Consider the following 23,614-nt stretch of genomic DNA (forward strand, 5'->3'; position numbering starts at 1 on the left):
GAAGCTGGGGAGGCTTGCGCAAGCACTGACTGGTGGTGCGGTGCCTATGTGGAAACTTCCCATTAATGGCTACAGAGACAGAGTGTGTTTGTTGTGACGAGTGGGACCAGGCACCGTTTTTTTTGTCCACCATTGCCACCTCCAGCCAAGAAGGACACAGACTGTGTGAGTTTCAACCCTCACATGGACCGAGGTCTGTTGGAGACATTCTTCAGTATCCCAAAGATAAATTGGAGAAGACAGCCTAAACCAGTTGGGCCCCAAAGAAAGTATATATACACAGTACCAGTCAAATGTTTGGACACACCAACACATTCAAGGGTTTTTCTTTATTTTTACTTTTTTCTACACTGTAGAATAACAGTGAAGACATCAAAACTATGAAATAACACATTTGGAATCATGTAGTAACCAAACGTGTTAAACAAATCATAATATATTTTAGATTGTAGATTCTTCAAACAGCCACCCTTTGCCTTGATGACAGCTTTGCAGACTTGGCATTCTCTCAACCAGCTTCACCTGGAATGCTTTTCCAACAGTCTTGAAGGAGTTCCCACATATGCTGAGCACTTGTTGGCTGCTTTTCCTTCACTCTGTGGTAGACCGTGCTGCTCTTGGTTGTATCTCTTCCATATTTGGCGTTGGGAGGTGGTACCATTTAGAGGTGTTTCTGTGGGTTGGATCAATCAAAATCAACTTGATACCCTCGTCATTTTCATCTCCAGATCCTTGGCTTTAATTGGCTATATATTTTGCGATCAATTTATGTTAAGAGGGGCCATTTCTACGGCGATTTAAAGGGAAAGACTCAGAAATACACAATGAAAACAGGAACAGATTGTCTACGCGGAGGGTGGATATTGAAATTCAATCTGTTAGCCTTCTAAATAAATATATATTTAGTCCCTATTTTGCTTTGTATTCCGCGGATTTCATGTAGAAAAGCCATTGTTTTCACTCATGAACCTGTAGCCACTAGTTAGCTTGTCAGTTGACGTTCAAAGTTAGCGCCGATCTGCCACGGAGCAGCGCCACAGAGTTCTATTGAGCAGTGACCCCTTTTTGATCATGTGATGACATTCCATTCACTCTAAACATGCTAAATTCTCTGAGTAAATCGTCTGTAACTATATGGTAGCGACATAGGGTTTGGACTATTGTTTTTCCTGATGCAATTCTCGATTGTATGGACATATTTGTATAAACTTTGAATGAATTAATGAATGAATCATTTTATGGGTGAACACCCTACAATTTAGATGGAGTAAATGGATCCATGGAGACAAGCTGTGGAACGTTCCTTTAACTGTCCACTGATGTAACAGTCCTGTAAATGGGAACTCTGAGGAAGGTTTCATCTGTTGGACTCAATTTCTACCAAAGGAATTATTTGGTTGTTCCATTAACAGTGTGACTGTGAGGTGTTTGTCTGAGGTGCCCTGTGGTGGGTGGTGCAGTGCAGTGAGGTGTTTGTCTGAGGTGCCCTGTGGTGGGTGGTGCAGTGCAGTGAGGTGTTTGTCTGAGGTGCCCTGTGGTGGGTGGTGCAGTGCAGTGAGGTGTTTGTCTGAGGTGCCCTGTGGTGGGTGGTGCAGTGCAGTGAGGTGTTTGTCTGAGGTGCCCTGTGGTGGGTGGTGCAGTGCAGTGAGGTGTTTGTCTGAGGTGCCCTGTGGTGGGTGGTGCAGTGCAGTGAGGTGTTTGTCTGAGGTGCCCTGTGGTGGGTGGTGCAGTGCAGTGATGTGTTTGTCTGAGGTGCCCTGTGGTGGGTGGTGCAGTGCAGTAAGGAGTTTGTCTGAGGTGCCCTGTGGTGGGTGGTGCAGTGAGGTGAGGTGTTTGTCTGAGGTGCCCTGTGGTGGGTGGTGCAGTGCAGTAAGGTGTTTGTCTGAGGTGCCCTGTGGTGGGTGGTGCAGTGAGGTGAGGTGAGATGCTGTTACCTTGACAAGGTTGAGGATGATGATGGGCGAGCCGAACCGCTGGAGCATCTGGTCAAAATGGAGGGCAGCTACATGGGCATAGGGGTCAGCCTGGTCCACTAAGACACAACAGAGAGAGGTCAGAGGTTAGAGGGGAGCTACATTTGGTAGGGGCCAGACTGGTTCACTGAGACGCAACTGAGTGGGGTTAGAGGGCAGCTACATGGGCATAGGGGTCGGCCTGCGGCGAGTGAAGTCAAGCGCAGGACACAGAGATACTAGCAGACTTACTTTACTGAATGTAAAGCACAAAAACAAAACCTCAGAACCTGGAGGGAAAAACACCATACACGTAATATGGAATACAGCAAATGCCGATACCGACTAGATACGAAACAATAACACACAAAAACCAAACGTGAGACAAGGGTAATTATAGGCTTTACAATCAAACATAATAGACAACAGGTGTAACTACTCAAGACAAAACAAGACAAACAACGAAACATCGATCGGCAGTAGCTAGTACTCCAGGGACGACGAACGCCGAAGCCTGCCCGAGCAAGGGGGAGGAGCAGCCTCGGCAGAATCCGTGACAGTACCCCCCCCTCCATGTCTCCTCCGAGCGCCGAAACCACTCATCCACCGCAGGAGCCTCGATCTGGCTCTGATGCCAGGGTGCCAGGACCGGCTGATACCCCAACACACACTGAAAAGGAGGAGTGGCGAAGTGAGTTTTGGGCAATCTCTGCCCAGGGGATATACCCCGACCACTCCTCCTGCCGGTCCTGGCAATAGGACCTCAGAAACCTACCCACATCCTGGTTTACCCTCTCCACCTGCCCATTACTCTCAGGGTGAAAACCTGAGGTAAGGCTAATCGAGACCCCCAAACGTTCCATAAACGCCCTCCAGACTCTAGAGGTGAACTGGGGACCCCGATCAGACACTATATCCTCAGGCACCCCTTATTGCCGGAAGACGTGTGTAAACAGGGCCTCAGCAGTTTGTAGGGCAGTAGGGAGACCTGGCATTGGAATGAGATGGCAGGCCTTAGAAAACCGATCCACAACGACCAAAATCGTGGTATTCCCCTGGGAGGGGGGAAGGTCCGTGACAAAGACCACCGATAGGTGAGACCACGGCCGTTGTGGAACGGGTAGGGGTTGTAACTTCCCCCTGGGCAGGTGTCTAGGTGCCTTACACTGGGCGCACACCGAGCAGGAGGAAACATAAACCCTCACGTCCTTGGCTAAGGTTGGCCACCAGTACTTCCCACTAAGGCAGTGCACTGTCCGGCCAATACCAGGATGTCCAGAGGAGGGTGACGTGTGAGCCCAATATATCAGTCGATCACGGATCTCGAGCGGCACGTCCTTCCGCCCCTCTGGACACTCAGGAGGAGTAGGGTCTGTACGTAACGCCCACTCGATCTCCGCATCGACCTCCCACACCACCGGTGCCACCAGACAAGACTCCGGAAGTATGGGAGTGGGCTCAATGGACCTCTCCTCTGAGTCATATCGTCGGGACAGGGCGTCTGCCTTAACGTTCTGTGACCCTGGTATATACGTGAGCTTAAATACAAACCGGGCAAGAAACATGGCCCACCTAGCCTGACGAGGGTTCAGTCTCCTCGCTGCCCGGATGTACTCCAGGTTACGATGGTCAGTCAGAATGAGGAAAGGGTGTTTAGCCCCCTCAAGCCAATGCCTCCACACCTTTAGGGCTTGAACCACCGCTAGCAGCTCCCTGTCCCCCACGTCATAATTATGTTCCGCCGGACTGAGCTTCTTAGAATAAAAGGCACAGGGACGGAGTTTAGGAGGCGTGCCCGAGCGTTGAGACAGTACAGCACCAATCCCCGCCTCGGACGCGTCCACCTCCACTTGGAACACCAAAGAGGGGTCCGGATGTGCCAGCACCGGAACTGAGGTGAACCGGTCCTTCAGATGTCTAAACGCCCTGTCCGCCTCAGCCGACCACTGCAAACACACCGGGGCCCCCTTTAGCAGGGAGGTGATGGGAGCTGCTACCTGTCCAAAACCCCGGATAAACCTCCGGTAGTAATTGGCAAAACCCAAAAACCGCTGCACCTCCTTAACCGTGGTGGGAGTCTGCCAATTACGCACGGCTGAAACGCGGTCAATCTCCATCTCCACCCCTGACGCGGACAACCGATGTCCCAGGAAGGAGATGGACTCCTGGAAAAACAGGCATTTCTCCGTCTTCACATACAAGTCATGCTCCAACAGCCTACCCAACACCTGACGCACCAGGGACACATGCTCGGCTCGTGTAGCGGAGTATATTAGAATGTCATCAATATACACCACTACACCCTGTCCATGCAAATCCCGGAAAATCTCGTCCACAAATGATTGGAAGACTGAAGGAGCATTCATTAACCCGTAGGGCATGACGAGATACTCATAGTGACCCGAGGTGGTACTAAATGCTGTTTTCCATTCATCTCCCTCCCTAATGCGCACCAGGTTGTAAGCGCTCCTGAGATCCAATTTTGTGAAGAATCGCGCCCCGTGTAATGACTCCGTCATACTCGCAATCAGAGGGAGAGGATAACTGTAATCTGATTGAGACCACGGTAATCAATACACGGGCGCAAACCCCCATCCTTCTTCTTCACAAAAAAAGAAACTCGAGGACGCAGGAGAAGTAGACGGCCGTATGTATCCCTGTCCCAGAGATTCGGTGACGTATGTCTCCATAGCCGCCGTCTCCTCTTGAGACAGAGGATACACATGACTACGCGGAAGTACAGCGCCTGCCTGGAGGTCTATCGCACAATCCCCCTGTCTATGAGGTGGTAATTGAGTCGCCCTCTTCTTACTGAAGACGAGTGCCAAATCTGTATACTCAGGAGGAATGTGCAGTGCGGGCATTTGGTTCGGACTTTCCACCGTTGTCGCCCCTACGGAAACACCTATACACCGCCCGACACACTGATCAGACCATTCCCTGAGAGCCCTCTGTTGCCATGAAATGTTGGGGTCATGAGATATTAGGAAGCCCCAACACCACGGGAAACGCAGGAGAGTTGATCAAATACAACTGTATAATCTCCTCATAACCCCCCTGCGTCTTCATCTTAAGTGGCGCTGTGACCTCCCTAATCAATCCCGACCCCAAAGGGCGGCTGTCTAGGGCATGGATAGGGAAGGGCACATCAACTGGTATGAGGGGAATCCCTAACTTATAACAGAAACTGCGATCAATAAAATTCCCAGCTGCGCCTGAATCGACTAGCGCCTTATGCTGGGAGTGAGAAGAAACCTCGGGAAACACAACTTGGATACACATGTGGACAACAGAGAGCTCTGGGTGAGTTGGGCGCTTACTCACCTGGAATGACTCATCAGTGCGTGGCCTGCTGCCTCGATCCCTAGGAGACCCTCCCCAGCACCGAACCACAGTGTGTCCTCTGCGGCCACAGTTGGTGCAGGGGACGGCCTCTCTCCTGGTCTCTCTCCTCCTCTCTCTAGCACCAGCACCCCCGAGCTCCATAGGGCTCGGCGGTGCTGGGGGATGGAATGGACGGCCCCAGCTCCGGACGTCCGCGGGTAGCCAACAGGGTATCCAGACGAATCGACATGTCCACCAGCTGATCGAAGCTTAGGTTGGTGTCCCTGCAGGCCAACTCTCGGCGAACGTCCTCCCGTAGGCTGCACCTATAGTGGTCGATGAGGGCCCTCTCATTCCATCCCGTGTTGGCCGCCAGAGTCCGGAAATCCAGTGCGAATTCCTGTGCGCTCCTCTTCCCCTGTCTGAGGTGGAACAGACGCTCCCCCGCCGCTTTCCCCTCTGGGGGATGATCGAAAACCGCCCTGAAGCGGCGGGAGAACTCTGCATAACTGACTGTAGCGGCGTCTATTCCCCTCCATTCGGCATTGGCCCACTCCAGTGCCTTGCCGGACAGACAGGAGATGAGGGCGGAAACGCTCTCGTATCCCGAGGGCGCCGGGTGAATGGTTGCCAGGTAGAGTTCTACTTGGAGCAGGAAACCCTGACACCCGGCCGCGGTGCCATCATAAGCCCTCGGGAACGAGAGCCGAATCCCACTGGACTCCGGAGATGGAACGATGGGTATGGCTGAGAGTGGTGGTATTGTTGGAGGAGGTGTGGGCAAACCTCCTCTCTCCCATCGGCTCAAAGTGTTCATAACATCCTGCATGGCGGTGCCCAGTTTCTGGATCATGGCGTCTTGGCTGCTTACGCGCTCCTCCAATGATCCCGTTGGTACCGCTGATCCTGCTGACTCCATGGTGTGGTGTGTTATTCTGTCAAGGTGCGATGTGTATGCGGCGAGTGAAGTCAAGCGCAGGACACAGAGATACTAGCAGACTTACTTTACTGAATGTAAAGCACAAAAACAAAACCTCCGAACCTGGAGGGAAAAACACCATACACGTAATATGGAATACAGCAAATGCCGATACCGACTAGACACGAAACAATAACACACAAATACCAAACGTGAGACAAGGGTAATTATAGGCTATACAATCAAACATAATAGACAACAGGTGTAACTACTCAAGACAAAACAAGACAAACAACGAAACATCGATCGGCAGTAGCTAGTACTCCGGGGACGACGAACGCCGAAGCCTGCCCGAGCAAGGAGGAGGAGCAGCCTCGGCAGAATCCATGACACCTCTTTCTATTCTGGTTAGAGCCAATTTGCGCTGTTCTGTGAAGGGAGTAGTACACAGCGTTGTACGAGATCTTCAGTTTCTTGGCAATTTCTCGCATGGAATAGCCTTAATTTCTCAGAACAAGTATAGACTGACGAGTTTCAGAAGAAAGTTATTTGTTTCTGGCCATTTTGAGACTGTGATCGAACCCACAATTGCTGATGCTCTAGATACTCAACTAGTCTCAGGAAGGCCAGTTTTATTGCTTCTTTAATCAGCACAACAGTTTTCAGCTGTGCTAACATAATTGCAAAAGGGTTTTCTAATGATCAATTAGCCTTATAAAATGATAAACTTGGATTAGCAAACACAACGTGTCATTGGAACACAGGACTGATGGTTGCTGATAATGGGCCTCTGTACGCCTATGTAGATATTCCATAAAAAATCTGCCGTTTCCAGTTACAATAGCCATTGACAACATTAACAATGTCTACACTGTATTTCTGATCAATTTGATGTTATTTTAATGGACAAAAAAATTGCTTTTCTTTCAAAAACAAGGACATTTCTAAGTGACCCCAAACTTTTCAACAGTAATGTACATTGGTGTAGGGGTCAGCCTCGTCCACTGAGACACTTCAGGGTCACTTTAGCATCTAGTTCACTCAACTCTATTTTGACTGAGCGATGAGCAACCTTTAAGGTTTAGGATGTTAGAAGGACCCATGCCACTGGCTGTATAAGGTAAGCAATAATGTTTGATATAATGATTCATAAGCATTTCATAAGACCAACCAAAAGGTAACCTAGAAACATTAAGTATTATTATACCGTAACTAACACGCAAGCCCATCTCCTTTATGCCTCTCACGCCATCATTTCACCCATCTTTTCTATTATTTCACAGTGTTATGACTTCATGTGACGGTCACGCAGAGCCCCACACCTACAGCCAATTCAGCCAACCAAATGAAAATCTGGGTCAGTCAAACATGTTTTCCCCTCATGATCAGTCAACTAGGACCCCCCTCCACACACACACATAATTACCCCTTGTTTGCCATTCACCATATATCCTTTAAAATCGATCCATCCCATCCATTTAGGTCAGTAGTAAATGGTGATGTTGGGTAACCATCCTCGTTCCCCCGTGGGTCGTCATGACGAGGAAGCATGAAAAGACTTCTCTTCATCCCTCCCAACAAAGCTATTCACCTACTTAAGCATGTCAAAGACAACAGGAGGCTTGTGTAACCGCAGTCTTTTATTGTCAGGACAGGCTGGCTGGGTGGTGACTCACTGCTTCGTCCAACCAGGGTCTTCCTGATCATCTACCTGTCCTAGATTCACTAATGGCTGATAATCTTGAGGCCGACAGGCGTCGTTATCGAACAAGAATTTACATGTAATTGGACGTCTTTGTGTCTATGGGCTTTTATATCTGTGTGTGCGCGCCTGATGCCATATTGCTGAATTTATTTTATGGATTAGCTGAATGACATTAGAGCACAATGTCATGATACCCAATTTGAATAAAAAGGAGGTTAAGTTAGGCTCAGACTGTACATTACAATGAGGTAATGACGAAGACTGGAAAACCCACCAGAGTCAGAACTAGCAGGCAGCAAACGCAAATTGAAGCTTTGAAAACTAATTGGAGTTTTTAGATACTAGTGTCTTGGAATATGAAGAACTGGGCAAGAAAACAATGCTTTTTAAAAAAGGTCCAATGCATCAATTTGTATCTCAATATCAAATAATTTCTGTGTAACAATGAATTACCTTACTTTGATTGTTGTCAATTAAAATTGTCAAAAAGAAACAAAATTTGCTTCTTAGTAAAGAGCAATTTCTCAAGCAAGAACTTTGCTAGGACTGTCTGGGAGTGGTCTGACTTTGGAGTGTAAAACTGAAAATAGCTCTTATTGGCAGAGAGGTTTGGAACTCTTTCTTATTGGTCTATTAACTTATTTACCACCTGGTGATGTCACAAAACTCCATCCCACCAAAACAGGCTGAAATTTCAAACAGCTCTTACACTAAAAGGGCATTATCATAATTTGTATAATTTCACAGTATTATTCCAACATCAGTGTGGAGATATACAGTACATAAAACACAGGAAAATCACATTTTTGACTGCACTGGTCCTTCAATAGAAAAACAACGGCACTATCACTACCTCTGATTGCACCAGGCAAAGAGAACAGAACTAGAGAGTCTAGGAGTAAAGCAGAAAGGAGATAGATACACTATATATACAAAAGTATGTGGACACACCTTCAAATGAGTGGATTGGTCTATTTCAGCCACACCCGTTGCTGACAGGTATATAAAATCGAGCACACAGTCATGCAAACTCCATAGACAAACATTGGCAGTAGAATGGCCTTACTGAAGAGCTCAGTGACTTTCAACGTGGCACCGTCATAGGATGCCACCTTTCCAACAACTCAATTCGTCAAATTTCTGCCCTGCTAGAGCTGCCCCGGTCAACTGTAAGTGCTGTTATTGTGAAGTGGAAACGTCTAGGATCAACAGTGGCTCAGCCGCGAAGTGGGAGGCCACACAAGCTCACAGAACGGGACCGCCGAGTGCGTAGCTCGTAAAAATGGTCTGTCCTCGGTTGCAACACTCACTACCGAGTTCCAAACTGCCTCTGGAAGCAACGTCAGCACAAGAACTGTTCGTCGGGAGCTTCATGAAATGGGTTTCCATGGCCGAACAGCCGCACACATGCCTAAGATCCCCATGCACAATGCCAAGCATTGGCTGGAGTGGTGTAAAGCTTGCCGCCATTGGACTCTGGAGCAGTGGAAACGCATTCTCTGGAGTGATAATCACGCTTCACCATCTGGCAGTCCGATGGACGAATCTGGGTTTGGCAGATGCCAGGAGAACGCTACCTGCCCCAATGCATAGTGCTGTTATAGCAGCAAAGGGGGGGACCAACTCCATATTAATGCCCATGATTTTGGAATGAGATGTTCGACAAGCAGGTGTCCACATACAAGGTAAGGTCCCCATCACATAGATCATGAGGACACACTAGCTCTCTGTACATTACATCTCTGTATTATGCACGTAAATGTCATCCTAGGATGGACTGAAAACCAAATGGAGGATGAGAGGATAAGATCATTTCATATACACATGCATGCGGGCGCGCGCTCACACACAGATCTTGGGACATGCTCTCAATCTCTTAGGTAAATGTCATCCACGATGGACTGTAGGCCAAATGGGGTAAGAGAGGATAACATAATTTAATGCAGTCGACCACACACAATCTGCAGTCTCTTTCCACCTTTTCAATCTCAGAGACCATCTGATCCTCACACCCTAGGATGTATCCTGCTGGAGTCATAATGAGAAAGAAAGATGGATGAAAAGAGGAGAGAAAATCTCTCTCACCCTCATCAATAAGAAAATCCCAATTTCATAGTAACATGGCCAGAGTATAGTTTATAGTATTACTACTACTGTAAGTGCTGTAGTTATGTGAGAGTATCTCATGGCATATTGGTGATAGGGGTATATCCAGACAGAGACCAGAAGGCTACATTATATTAATGATACTGTACAGTGTACATGGTATCTAATGATGATAATATCTTACATCGTATAGGTGGTTTAGGCATCATGGTGGAGATGTCCTGGGACCAATAGAGGGGAACGGAACCCCTGACCTGAACGTACGAAGAGTAACTCCCCGCTGTGAATGACATCACCGACGCATCATGGATGATCTGCTCAGTCTCCACCTCATTGGCTACGTCACCCTGCAGAGGACCGGATGAAAACAGGTGAGGGATTATATACAGAGAGAACCACAAGGATCTACACACTCTTAGATGGCCCCATTGTTGTTGTTTTTCGTTGTTCAACAGTTTCGACCTGTAATTGACAGGAGTGGACCATATACTGAACCAGAAACTCATCCCCAAATGAGAACACACACACATCCAAACCTTACGAATTTCAATCCTGGCCTAAACTAAGCCGCACGGTGGGAAAAATAGATTCATCATTTGGCCTCAAAAACACAGCATGCTGAACCCCTTTACCACCAAACGACACACACACAAACAAAGGAGATGCAGAGACACGGAGGTTACATTAACCTCACCCCCACCACATAACAAAACTCCTGTCGCTCTCCCCCCCTTTGTGCCCTGCTGCTATTATATAACACCGGGGGTGACTTTGCCCTGTTGTCGTGGCGACGAGATGAGGCGGGCGGGTACCTCGCAGTTGGCTCCTCTCTTGAGGAAGCGGGTGCCAGCGAATTTACTGGAGCGCCTGGCGATGAGGGTGACATGAACCGGACGACCGTAGATCAGGAGCTCTTCACACAGAGGTTAAGGTGGGACACACACACAGACGTAACATAATACAGCAAAGTGTCATTGGTTTCAAATAACAATTAGTAAATTCTCGAATTGGAATTGACTGGGCAGGCAAAACACCTAGGATACGTAGAGAGATACTTCAAAGAGGGAGACAAGATGTGGTTTGGTCCTTCCCAAATTACTGTTTTACTACTGGGCAGCTAATATTCTGAAGATTTTGGTCTGGCGTAATTCTCCAAGTACCAACTGGTGCTCAACAGAAGCGCATTCTTTCCAATCACCCCTCTTTCTGCTCTAATCTGTGCCCCACTATCCATGTGTCCTTCAGAGTACACTACAAATCCTATTGTGCTTTCTACTTTGAAGATCTGGAAACAATTTTGTCAGCATTTTAGACTTTCTGCCCCTTCTCTTCTAGGCCCTATTTGTAACAATCATCCATTTCTACCCTCCAATCTTGACCAGGCTTCTGTTTTGTGGCGGGAGAGAGGTTTGGTATGTTTCAACTATTTATTTTTTAGATGGGACCTTTGCCAGTTTTTATGATCTTGTAGCTAAATGTAATCTGCCTCAATCTTTTCTCCTATTTCCAAGCTCGTAATTTTGTTAGTTCTCACTTTCCTACCTTTCCTTAATCACCTCCTAACACGCTATTAGAAGGGATCCTGTCGCTCGCGCAGATTTGGGGAGGTCTCATATGATGACGTTATGCTCTCCTCTGAAAACCTCTCCCATCATCAAACTAAAGACTGACTGGCGAAGAGAACTTGACCTGACAGATGACTGGTGGGAGGAGGCCCTTATTAGGGTTAATGCCACATCTTCCTGTGCTCGGTTAAATTGAAATCAGATCAAAGTGTTGCACAAAATTCATTACATCATGGCAAAAAACTATTCATTTTTCACCAGAGACAAATTACACATGACAGATGCTCAATGTCTCCCGCTGATCATAGTCACGTTTTCTCAGGCTCTAAGCTCTCGGAGTATTGGTCTTCCTTTTTAACTACTCTCTCTAAACATCTTGATATTAACCTGCAGCTTTGTACTTTGATAGCTATATTTGGAGTTCCATCTGTGCTGTCCATTCTCACCAAAAGTAAAGCAGATGTTGTAACATTTGCTTCACTCGTAGCCCGCCAACAGATTTTACTTAATTGGAAATCTCCCAAACCACCCACTGAGTTCTTGTCTTTTCTTAATTTAGAAAAAATGTAAAACACTGAGTGCATGTACTGATAACCTTTTTCTGAGATGGCAGCCTTTAATTTCCTTTTTTGACAAATTACACTCTATTGAGCAAGATTCAGAGCTTGGGCCAACAGGGGGAGGGTATAGTGTGTTGTGATCTGTTGTAATTTTATTTTCATATTGTATGTTTTTTTGTGTGTTCCTTTGGTTAGTTTGCTTGTTTTTAATTTGTTATTTGTACTCATGTCAAGAATTGTAAAGTGTATACCTTTATATGTCCAATTCAAAATAGGGGGGGAAATGACTGTTCTCGTCGCTCTACCCTCCAGCTCTCTCGCACTAATTTACTAAGTCCCTCTCTTACCTCTCCGTTTTCCTCTTTACCTCCTTCATCACTTCCTCCATCTCTGGGTCTCTACCTTTCTTTACCCCTCCCCTCCTCCCCGTTTCCTTCTATCAATTCTTCTGCCTGGGTTTCTCTGGGAAAAGAACCATGAGAGAAGGATGGCTTCCAGGAAATGTCGTCTAAACCCAGCGTCCGCAATGTGTCCCCCACTGCCCATCTAACCAGCAAACCTGGTGACACACACAGACAATTACCCCTTGTGCTATTCAGCAATGTTTGATGTAAACCAGTGGTTCTCAACGGGTTTTGTATCGGGACAACCAGGTTGTCTCAGTCGCGACCTAATATTAGCATCACATTTGTTTGTTTGTTGCAAAAATACACTCTGGAAAACTATTTTGAATGCTATATTGATAGTAAATGTAGCAATTACATGATAAGGGAACAACATTCCCACCATTTTCCATTGTCAATAATTACATTTTGCCCATATTCTTCATGAAGAATGTTAATAAGCTGACTGGTTTAAGACCACAAAAATCAACCAAATCCGCTAAATAGCGCTGCTAATAGCTCTATATAAAAAAATACTGTGATTGAAGTAAAAAATAGGTTCAGAGATTACAATTCTTAAAAATGTAGGTTCGTTATCATTTCCACACACTTTCTACATAGTTTTAGTTGTTTAAGTTCAGACTGGACTATTTTTTTTTATACTATCCATTTCCTCTTTCATCCCTCCATCACTGGGATACTGGGGAGTTCACTTATTCATCTCATGACTGTGGAGGAGGTGATTCATTATTACTTGCATATGCACTACCGTTCAAAAGTTTGGGGTCACTTAGAAATGTCCTTGTTTTCGAAAGAAAAGCAATTTTTTTGTCCATTGAAATAACATCAAATTGATCAGAAATACAGTGTAGACATTGTTAATGTTGTAAATGGCTATTGTAGCTGGAAACTGGAAACGGCAGATTTTTTATGGAATATCTACATAGGCGTACAGAGGCCCATTATTAGCAACCATCAGTCCTGTGTTCCAATGGCACGTTGTGTTTGCTAATCCAAGTTTATCATTTTAAAAGGCTAATTGATCATTAGAAAACCATTTTACAATTATGTTAGCACAGCTGAAAACTGTTATGCTGATTAAAGCAATAAAACTGGCCTTCTTGAGACTAGTTAAGTATCTGGAGCATCAGCAATTGTGGGTTCGATTACAGGCTCAAAATGGCCAGAAACAAAGAACTTCTGAAACTCGTCAGTCTATTCTTGTTCTGAGAAATGAAGGCTATTCCATGCGAGAAATTGCCAAGAAACTGAAGATCTGTGTACTACTCCCTTCACAGAACAGCGCAAACTGGCTCTAACCAGAATAGAAAGAGGAGTGGGAGGCCCCGGTGCACAACTGAGCAAGAGGACAAATACATTAGAGTGTCTAGTTTGAGAAACAGATGCCTCACAGGTCCTCAACTGGCAGCTTCATTAAATAGTACCCGCAAAACCCCAGTCTAATGTCAACAGTGAAGAGGCGACTCCGGGATGCTGACCTTCTAGGCAGAGTTGCAAAGAAAAAGCCATATCTCAGACTGGCCAATAAAAATAAAAGATGGGCAAAAGAACACAGACACCGGACAGAGGAAGATTGGGAAAAAGTGTTATGGACAGACGAATCGACGTTTGAGGTGTTCGGATCACAAAGAACATTTGTGAGACGCAGACCAAATGAAAAGATGCTGGTGGAGGCAATGTGATTGTCTGGGGGTGCTTTGGTGGTGGTAAAGTGGGAGATTTGTACAGGGTAAAAAGGGATCTTGAAGAAGGAAGGCTATCACTCCATTTTGCAATGCCATGCAATACCCTGTGGATGGCACTTGATTGGAGCCAATTTCCTCCTACAACAGGACAATGACCCAAAGCACAACTCCAAACTATGCAAGACCTATTTAGGGAAGAAGCAGTCAGCTGGTATTCTGTCTATAATGGAGTGGCCAGCACAGTCACCGGATCTCAATCCTATTGAGCTGTTGTGGGAGCAGCTTGACCGTATGGTATGTAAGAAGTGCCCATCAAGCCAATCCAACTTGTGGGAGGTGCTTCAGGAAGCATGGGGTGAAATCTCTTCAGATTACCTCAACAAATTGACAACTAGAATGCCAAAGGTCTGCAAGGCTGTAATAGCTGCAAATGGAGGATTATTTGACGAAAGCAAAGTTTGAAGGACACAATTATTATTTATATTAAAAATAATTATTTCTAACCTTGTCAATGACTACATTTCCTATGCATTTTGCTATATTTCCTATTCAAACTCATTTCATGCATGTTTTCATGGAAAACAAGGACATTTCTAAGTGACCCCAAACTTTTGAACGGTAGTGTAAAAAGCCAAGAACAACTTCAGTCAAGCAGAAGAGTCATTAGCTAAAACCTCTCACGGCTAAGTAGTGCAATGAATGGTTGTAATGTCTTAATGTCTGCTTATAAGATCTGCATTGACAGATTGTTAAACTAGGCTCTCAAAATGAGGGACACAATTAATCAGATTTAGTTATTCTCCAGCACTTCTACCCAAGCTCCAAGCGTCCACACTCAAATATGCATTAATATAACCAAACCATGCATCAATATAACCAATCTAGGCATACATTTTGTTTCAAGTGTGTTTTTCTTTGGCTTAGTGGAAACACTAGCTGTGCCTTCCTAGTCTAAACAGAAAGAAACTGTCTAGCTAAAACTGTCTAGCTAATCTAATCTATTTTTTCTCCTCCACCTCATATACCAGATGGGCAAAGCATGCAAACGCTCCACTGTTTTCATACCTGATAAGCATTTCTTAAATTTCCATCTTATTATTTTTACATAGACCATAATATAAACACAAATCGCTTAATGCAGCTTAGCAGACTGGCGAGCATCTGGCTCATTAGGTATTCCACGTGCCCCCCAAACAAAATAAACAAAAATGGTATTCCATGTGTTGTGGAACAAGAGGTAGGCATTCACTTTCCAGTGAGCAGCATGCCAGACAGACGATGGGGAGTGAAGGAGGCGAGCCGAGGGAAAGAACACAAGAGGAATAAAGTTCTGTCTTCTAAAGGATACATGTCAAAAGACAGACAGACAGAAAGATGTGGAGGGCGGTAGGAGGTAGGAAGGGAGGGAGGGCAGATGGCTGCAGGTATCATTGGGGAGACACAATAAAAAGGTGCTTCAGAATCTCAGGGAATAACAATTTAAGTATTGTCAGGTAAACTAAGTCAGCTTCAGTGGATTCTAAAGGTATAGAACTAAAATGCCACACTAAGTGGATACTAGGGCTGTCCCCGACTAAAACAAATCTTGGTTGAAATTATAAAACGTGTACATTTTGAAACTTGTATTTTTCCCTATATATAGACACACACTATGTGTTTTAATAAAATCAACTATACAGTGCATTCGGAAAGTATTCAGACTCCTTTACTTGTTCCACATTGTTACATTACAGCCTTATTCTAAAATTGATTAAATTGTTTTTTTCCCCTCATCAATCTACACACAATACCCCATAAGGCCAAACCAAAAACAGTTTTTTCTGAATATTTGCACATTTATTTTAAAAGAAAAAAACAGAAATATTATATTTACATAAATATTCAGACCATTTATTCAGTACTTTGTTGAAGCACCTTTGGCAGCGATTACAGCCTCGAGTCTTCTTGGGTATGACGCTACAAGCTCGGCACACCTGTACTTGGAGAGTTTAACCCATTCTTCTCTGCAGATCCTCTCAAGCTCTGTCAGGTTGGATGGGGAGTGTTGCCGCACAGCTATTTTCAGGTCTTTCCAGAGATGTTCAATCGGGTTCAAGTCCGGGCTCTGGCTGGGCCATTCAAGGACATTCAGAGACTTGTTCCGAAGCCACTCCTGCGTTGTCTTTGCTGTGTGCTTAGGGTCGTTGTCTTGTTGGAAGGTGAACCTTCGCCCCAGTATGAGGTACTGAGTGCTCTGGAGCAGGTTTTCATCAAGGATCTCTCTGTACTTTGCTCCATTCATCTTTCCCTCGATCCTGACTAGTCTCCCAGTCCCTGCCGCTGTAAAACATCCCCACAGCATGATGCTGCCACCACCATGCTTCACCATAGGGATGGTGCCAGGTTTCTCCAGACGTGACGCTTGGCATTCAGGCAAAATACTTCAATCTTGGTTTCATCAGACCAGAGAACCTTGTTTCTCATGGTCTGAGAGTCCTTTAGGTGCCTTTTGGCAAACACCAAGCGGGCTGTCATGTGCCCTTTACTGTGGAGTGGCTTCCGTCTGTCCACTCTACCATAAAGGCCTGATTGGTGGAGAGCTCCAGAGATGGTTGTCCTTCTGGAAGGTTTTCCAATCTCCACAGAGGAACTCTTGAGCTTTGTCAGAGTGACCATCGGGTTCTTGGTCACCTCCCTGACCAAGGCCCTTCTCCCCCGATTGCTCGGTTTGGCCGGGCGGCCAGCTCTAGGAAGAGTCTGGGTGGGTTCAAAACTTCTTCCATTTAAGAATGATGGAGGCCACTGTGTTCTTAGGGACTTCAATGCTGCAGAAATGTTTTGGTACCCTTCCCCAGATCTGTGCCTCGACACAATCCTGTCTCAGAGCTCTACGGACAATTCCTTTGACCTCATGGCTTGGTTTTTCCTCTGACATGCACTGTCAAATGTGGGACCTTATATATATATATATATATATATATAGACAAATGTTTTCTTTAATCCATTTTAGAATAAGGCTGTAACGCAACAAAATGTGGAAAAAGTCAAGAGGTCCGATTACTTTCTGAAGGCACTGTATGTAGGGTACTGAGCTTGCCTGATGCTTTAAGCACACTGTGATTAAATAATTAAGACACACAAATGACTCAAGAGGGAGCCAGAGATCAAGATAGCGTAACCAGAAGAAGAAAAAACCTGTTCCCGACCCTCCTTCATCTGATGCTGGCCTTCGCAGATTCTGCCATTAAGCTCCTGAAGTTGCAGGTAGGTAATAGGCTACACCAGGAGTTGTCAACCTTTTCCATTTGGAGTTTCTACCCATCTCTGTGCCAGTTATGATTTTCATTTGCACATTTTTTATGGAACAGTTATTTCATTTATAATAAAGTCTTCGTATCTCAAAATCATTATATGGTTAATCAAAATTCTAAAAGTAACTTCTATTGCAAACTATGTAAAAATAGCCTCCATAAAGCCAACAAATAAAAACATTGCAGCCTGCCGGTAAAAAATATCCTGATAAAAACAAATATCCTATAAATCACATTGGCTACGCATGGCCTGTCTGCAAGGAATTTGAAGCATTGTATCAACTATTAACTTGGGTCTGGCCTGAAGCTGCAACATTGTATAAAATATTCTGGGCCCTCAGAGTTTCCTGCACCAGTGAGCTCCGGACAGACATAACTGTAGGCAATTTGCACATGGGATAAAAAGTAGTTAGACCTATTTTACGTTTCCACCAGATCAGAGCTTACATTTCTTTCCCCTTTCACGTGGATATTGAAAGAGGGCTCTAATGATTTTTAAAATAGGCTACGTTGAGGAACTATTGTCATTCTCAATGGATGTAAAAACAGACTTTGTTTACTTGCAGTTTGAGGTGAAGAAAAATGTATTTTGAGAAGCGCCACAGTGGTGGTAAGTTATGACAATCAGAAATACTAAATGGGCACATTTATAGGCCTACATTTGCACGCGGGCCAGGTGGCCTAGACCTACTTCTATGTATAATCAGGTGCGCGTCCTTACTCAACATTGACAGGAGCACTACAAACAAAAGACAATGAATAAATCGACAACTCATAAATGGAGTGAAATAAACCAAAATGTGTTCCTCACAAGTTTAGCCTAGGTTGTGCGGTCCGCAAACAACGTGTCCACTCCGACAATGAGAACGGTAAAAAACTGTAATAATAATAATATACTGAATGCATTAACAATTTACCATTGTAGATTAGAAATTATGGGAATTAACGGTAAAATGTACTAATGGTGATAGTGGTATGCCATCCCCGCAGTCTCCGCAATGGATTAGTCCACTGAGACAGGTGTGAATCAGACAGGTGTCTCGTGTGCCATAAAAAAAACGAAATGTGCGAATGCTCGGCTAAAAAGATTCTCGGTCGACCAACAGCCTATCGACCAAACAATAGACCAGTCGATTAAATGGGGTCAGCCCTAGTGGATACCAACATCTGGAACATTGCAAAGGCACCAAGTCACTGACACAAGCACACATGCACATTTGCAACACCTCTCACGCTACTACTAAATAGAACACTCTACTTTCCAGGTCGTAACCATGCAGGAGGAAAAGGATACTGGACTGGCCACAGAAGCCATGGATGATGTACATGAGCCAATCAGGATGCACCGTGTCCTTGACGCACTCCAGGAGCTTTCCGTTCCATACGTACTTGGCGTACGGTTCACTCTGGAGGCCGTGGAACACTGCAGCGGAACCGTTACAGAGGGACACAAAACACCACAGAACAGCTTACATGGACAGGATCAAAGCCAAGTGGATGGTTTACCACCGATACAGTAGATTAGAACATGGAAACGGTATTGAGTAGAGATAGATCAGCTGAGTAAAGACTTCAGTTTAGGGCTAGTAGTGATGTCCTGATCAACCTTGTATTTAGCCGGTTAATGGCTTTATGATTGGCTTGAGTTGTGAGGATCTTTTTCCTTTTGGGACCACTGACTGACTTAACGGTTATAAGATCAAGAAACAAAGTGTAACATACCATTCCTTTTTTTGTGATAACAAATGAAAACAAATGTGTTCAATACAGTGTATTCACATGTTTTGAAACTGTAAAAACTGGAACTGGAGTTTAGGGAGAGGGTGAGAGGGCAGGAGCTGTCTGACCTTGTGTGGGCAGGCCCTCGTCCTCGAAGATGTCGAAGCTGTCCTGCTGTCTGCTGCTCCGTGTGTGCACCTCCTCCACGGTGCCCGGGTCACACGGCCTTTGCAGCAGCGTCAGGTTGTATTGCAGGGAGTGGCTCAGGTCATAGCTGTAGCTGGGGGGTCAAAGTTCATAGGTAAAAAAGTCAACAAGGATTTCAAGAAGAACAACACTTCGATAATCAGAATAGGAAATCAATGAGATGGATGAATGGAGTGATGCGCAGAAAGAAAAATGATAGATAGATGAATGACAGAAAAAACGAATGTATTTACACCTGACAGCACACACAGTGGGGGAAAAAAAGTATTTAGTCAGCCACCAATTGTGCAAGTTCTCCCACATAAAAAGATGAGAGAGGCCTGTAATTTTCATCATAGGTACACGTCAACTATGACAGACAAATTGAGAGAAAAAAATCCAGAAAATCACATTGTAGGATCTTTTATGAATTTATTTGCAAATGATGGTGGAAAGTAAGTATTTGGTCAATAACAAAAGTTTCTCAATACTTTATTATATACCCTTTGTTGGCAATGACACAGGTCAAACGTTTTCTGTAAGTCTTCACAAGGTTTTCACACACTGTTGCTGGTACTTTGGCCCATTCCTCCATGCAGATCTCCTCTAGAGCAGTGATGTTTTGGGGCTGTCGCTGGGCAACACGGACTTTCAACTCCCTCCAAAGATTTTCTATGGGGTTGAGATCTGGAGACTGGCTAGGCCACTCCAGGACCTTGAAATGCTTCTTACGAAGCCACTCCTTCATTACCCGGGCGGTGTGTTTGGGATCATTGTCATGCTGAAAGATCCAGCCACGTTTCATCTTCAATGCCCTTGCTGATGGAAGGAGGTTTTCACTCAAAATCTCACGATACATGGCCCCATTCATTCTTTCCTTTACACGGATCAGTCGTCCTGGTCCCTTTGCAGAAAAACAGCCCCAAAGCATGATGTTTCCACCCCCATGCTTCACAGTAGGTATGGTGTTCTTTGGATGCAACTCAGCATTCTTTGTCCTCCAAACACGACGAGTTGAGTTTTTACCAAAAAGTTATATTTTGGTTTCATCTGACCATATGACATTCTCCCAATCCTCTTCTGGATCATCCAAATGCACTCTAGCAAACTTCAGACGGGCCTGGACATGTACTGGCTTAAGCAGGGGGACACGTCTGGCACTGCAGGGTTTGAGTCCCTGGCGGCGTAGTGTGTTACTGATGGTAGGCTTTGTTACTTTGGTCCCAGCTCTCTGCAGGTCATTCACTAGGTCCCCCCGTGTGGTTCTGGGATTTTTGCTCACCGTTCTTGTGATCATTTTGACCCCACGGGGTGAGATCTTGCGTGGAGCCCCAGATCGAGGGAGATTATCAGTGGTCTTGTATGTCTTCCATTTCCTAATAATTGCTCCCACAGTTGATTTCTTCAAACCAAGCTGCTTACCTATTGCAGATTCAGTCTTCCCAGCCTGGTGCAGGTCTACAATTTTGTTTCTGGTGTCCTTTGACAGCTCTTTGGTCTTGGCCATAGTGGAGTTTGGAGTGTGACTGTTTGAGGTTGTGGACAGGTGTCTTTTATACTGATAACAAGTTCAAACAGGTGCCATTAATACAGGTAACGAGTGGAGGACAGAGGAGCCTCTTAAAGAAGAAGTTACAGGTCTGTGAGAGCCAGAAATCATGCTTGTTTGTAGGTGACCAAATACTTATTTTCCACCATAATTTGCAAATAAATTCATAAAAAAATCCTACAATGTGATTTTCTGGAGAAAAAAAATCTCAATTTGTCTGTCATAGTTGACGTGTACCTATGATGAAAATTACAGGCCTCTCATCTTTTTAAGTGGGAGAACTTGCACAATTGGTGGCTGACTAAATACTTTTTTCCCCACTGTATATTTTTATATCTTTAATGACAATCGTTTTTTTCTTGACGATATATAATATTTTTTCCCTTGAGGATATAAAAAAGGTAGGGTCCAAAATGAATCTTCCCCTGTCGCTAGGGAGAAAAATGACCAGCTTGACAACAAGTCTGAGTGAGAACTAATAGAAGGTAATCTGTGGAGCGAGTCGTGACTACACTATGTCAATACAGACCCTTTCAGTACAGGTTAACCTAAAGTACAGCTACTGCTACAGTGGGCTTTAGATGGTACAGTGGGGAAAAAAAGTATTTAGTCAGCCACCAATTGTGCAAGTTCTCCCACTTAAAAAGATGAGAGAGGCCTGTAATTTGTAATGACAGAAGCGCAGACATCAGAGAAGTGCAGACAAAAAAAGTGAAGAACTGTGAATAGAGTTTGTCTGACAGGTTCAATACTGCACCAAACACCTGAGCCTCGTGACCACAAAGACGTGTGACAAACAAGAGCATTGGCTTGACAAACAACAGAAGAGAGATGAGGAGGAGTGGGATTTTTAAAGATCTCACACACACGCTTACCTAAAGTAGAAATTACTGGACAGGTCCACATTCTGAAAGATCCTTACGTATCTACAAGAGGAGAAATAAACAGTCCCAATCTCTTATGGTTATTACCTGCATCAATTACATAATACAGGTTGTGACTAGATGGAGTACAGCTACGACCGGAACTGACTTTTCGTAGCAGGTTAGGAGAGCATTTTAGCTAACCCTAACCCTTTCCTAACGTTAACCTAATTCTCCTAACCTGTCACGTTAATTCTTCTGACCGGCTGCTTAAGTTCTCCTAACCTGCTTTGAAAAAGTCACTTCCGGTCATAGCTGTATTCCACATAGTCAGAACCCCTAATACTAGTGGCAGGAGTTTTTCCTGTCGCATCACCACAGTCACATCACCGGAGTTGTCAGGTCACATAGTAAACAGTCCTAGTCTTTGAGATATAACATCATACATGTTACCTTCTCATCTCAATTAAAAGGTGAGACTAGAAAATGCCATATTCATTTGCTGTGCACGGCAGGTTATATAGACCCATATACTGAGTGACCCTTAGCTGATCAAACTTGGTTAGTGGGTCAGTGAAGCCGTCACACTGTGTGTGTGTGTGTGTGTGAGTGTGTATGAATTGAGAGAAAATCTCCAGTGGGGTGTATAACTGTCAACGTACTGTACCTGGCCTCGTCAGGATGCGTCACCCTCACTGAATCATTGGGGATGTAGATCATGTTGGTATCCTCTATCTTGTATATGGAGTGACCACCAATGTCGGCCATCTTCCTCCGCTTTGTGATCAAGACGATGTAATAACCCTCAAGGAATCGGACAAAACCTGCAAGACCAGGACAATGAATACACATGAACAGCACAAATAAGACTAGTATTACTGTAGGACATCTTAAAGCACCCAGATAACTTATACAACTTTTAACATGAACCTTTTCAGGCCACATTTTCATATGTCTATGTACAGTATCTATTCTCATCTCAACAATCAAATGAGTGCCTATCTCTGTGTGTGTGGGGGCATGTTTCTTCATGATAGATGAGACCACTTGTTTTTCATGCTGAATGACCACGACACACTCACAGCCTGTTCATCGGCCTTACATAATTCATTATCACCTTCAAAGCTTTTCTTTAAATCATATTTTCGATTACAAAATAATATGGTTTCAGTCCTGGAATGTGTATTCCCTACTGTAATACACAGAGATATACTGCTTCACAGAGAAGCAGAATAGATGTTCTCTGAGAGCTTATTATTGATAGATCAGTGGTTCCCAAACTGAACTCAGTCCGGCTTTCAACTTACTCTTGAAAGTTGTAGTAGAATGCACAATTTCGAAATTGGGTAGTGCATCATCAGTTTTCCTCTTGCCATGTCAGTCAATGCATACCTTAGAGAGCTATTCGTCCAATGCTGGAAGGGGGGCCTGAGTGAAAAGGTTCGAGAACCCCTGCTCTACATCACCATCAAGCTCAATACAGATGAGTTCCAAGAGATGTTTCTCTGTAGGCCACTTCATGCCGTGTTACCTCAATCATTGCAGTGATAGTCAATTTCAGCAAGAAAAATAGTCTGAGTGAATGTTTAAACGTTAAACTTTAAAACTTTAAACAAAATGAGTGCTGAGCAATTAACCGAAAAGTTGGTTCTTTTTCTGTTTTTAAACAACTAATTGACTGATGTCAGTTCAATTATTTTAATTCCAATTCACAATGCGCAGATTGCGTTGCAGATTCTCTAGAGATAAAATAGTTAATGCCCGAATTGTGCGATGTAGTAGGGAGT

At 44.7% G+C, this 23,614-nt stretch overlaps 1 protein-coding gene across 1 annotated transcript in view; it reads right to left on the reverse strand.

Moving 5' to 3' along the window:
• fig4a (FIG4 phosphoinositide 5-phosphatase a) overlaps positions 1–23,614 on the reverse strand; it is an 83,119-nt gene that overhangs the window by 49,728 nt on the left and 9,777 nt on the right. The window contains exons 5-11 of the mRNA XM_084192312.1: positions 22,495–22,651; positions 21,840–21,890; positions 19,358–19,509; positions 18,805–18,933; positions 10,819–10,919; positions 10,191–10,353; positions 1,935–2,032 (exon numbers count right to left, since the gene is read on the reverse strand). Coding sequence (XP_084048438.1) covers positions 1,935–2,032; positions 10,191–10,353; positions 10,819–10,919; positions 18,805–18,933; positions 19,358–19,509; positions 21,840–21,890; positions 22,495–22,651 — 851 coding nt within the window. The remainder of the gene's footprint in view (positions 1–1,934; positions 2,033–10,190; positions 10,354–10,818; positions 10,920–18,804; positions 18,934–19,357; positions 19,510–21,839; positions 21,891–22,494; positions 22,652–23,614) is intronic.

The sequence above is a fragment of the Coregonus lavaretus genome (genome assembly GCF_964263955.1).
Source record: "Coregonus lavaretus genome assembly, contig: HAP1_SCAFFOLD_2002, whole genome shotgun sequence".
Taxonomy (NCBI): Eukaryota; Metazoa; Chordata; class Actinopteri; order Salmoniformes; family Salmonidae; genus Coregonus; species Coregonus lavaretus.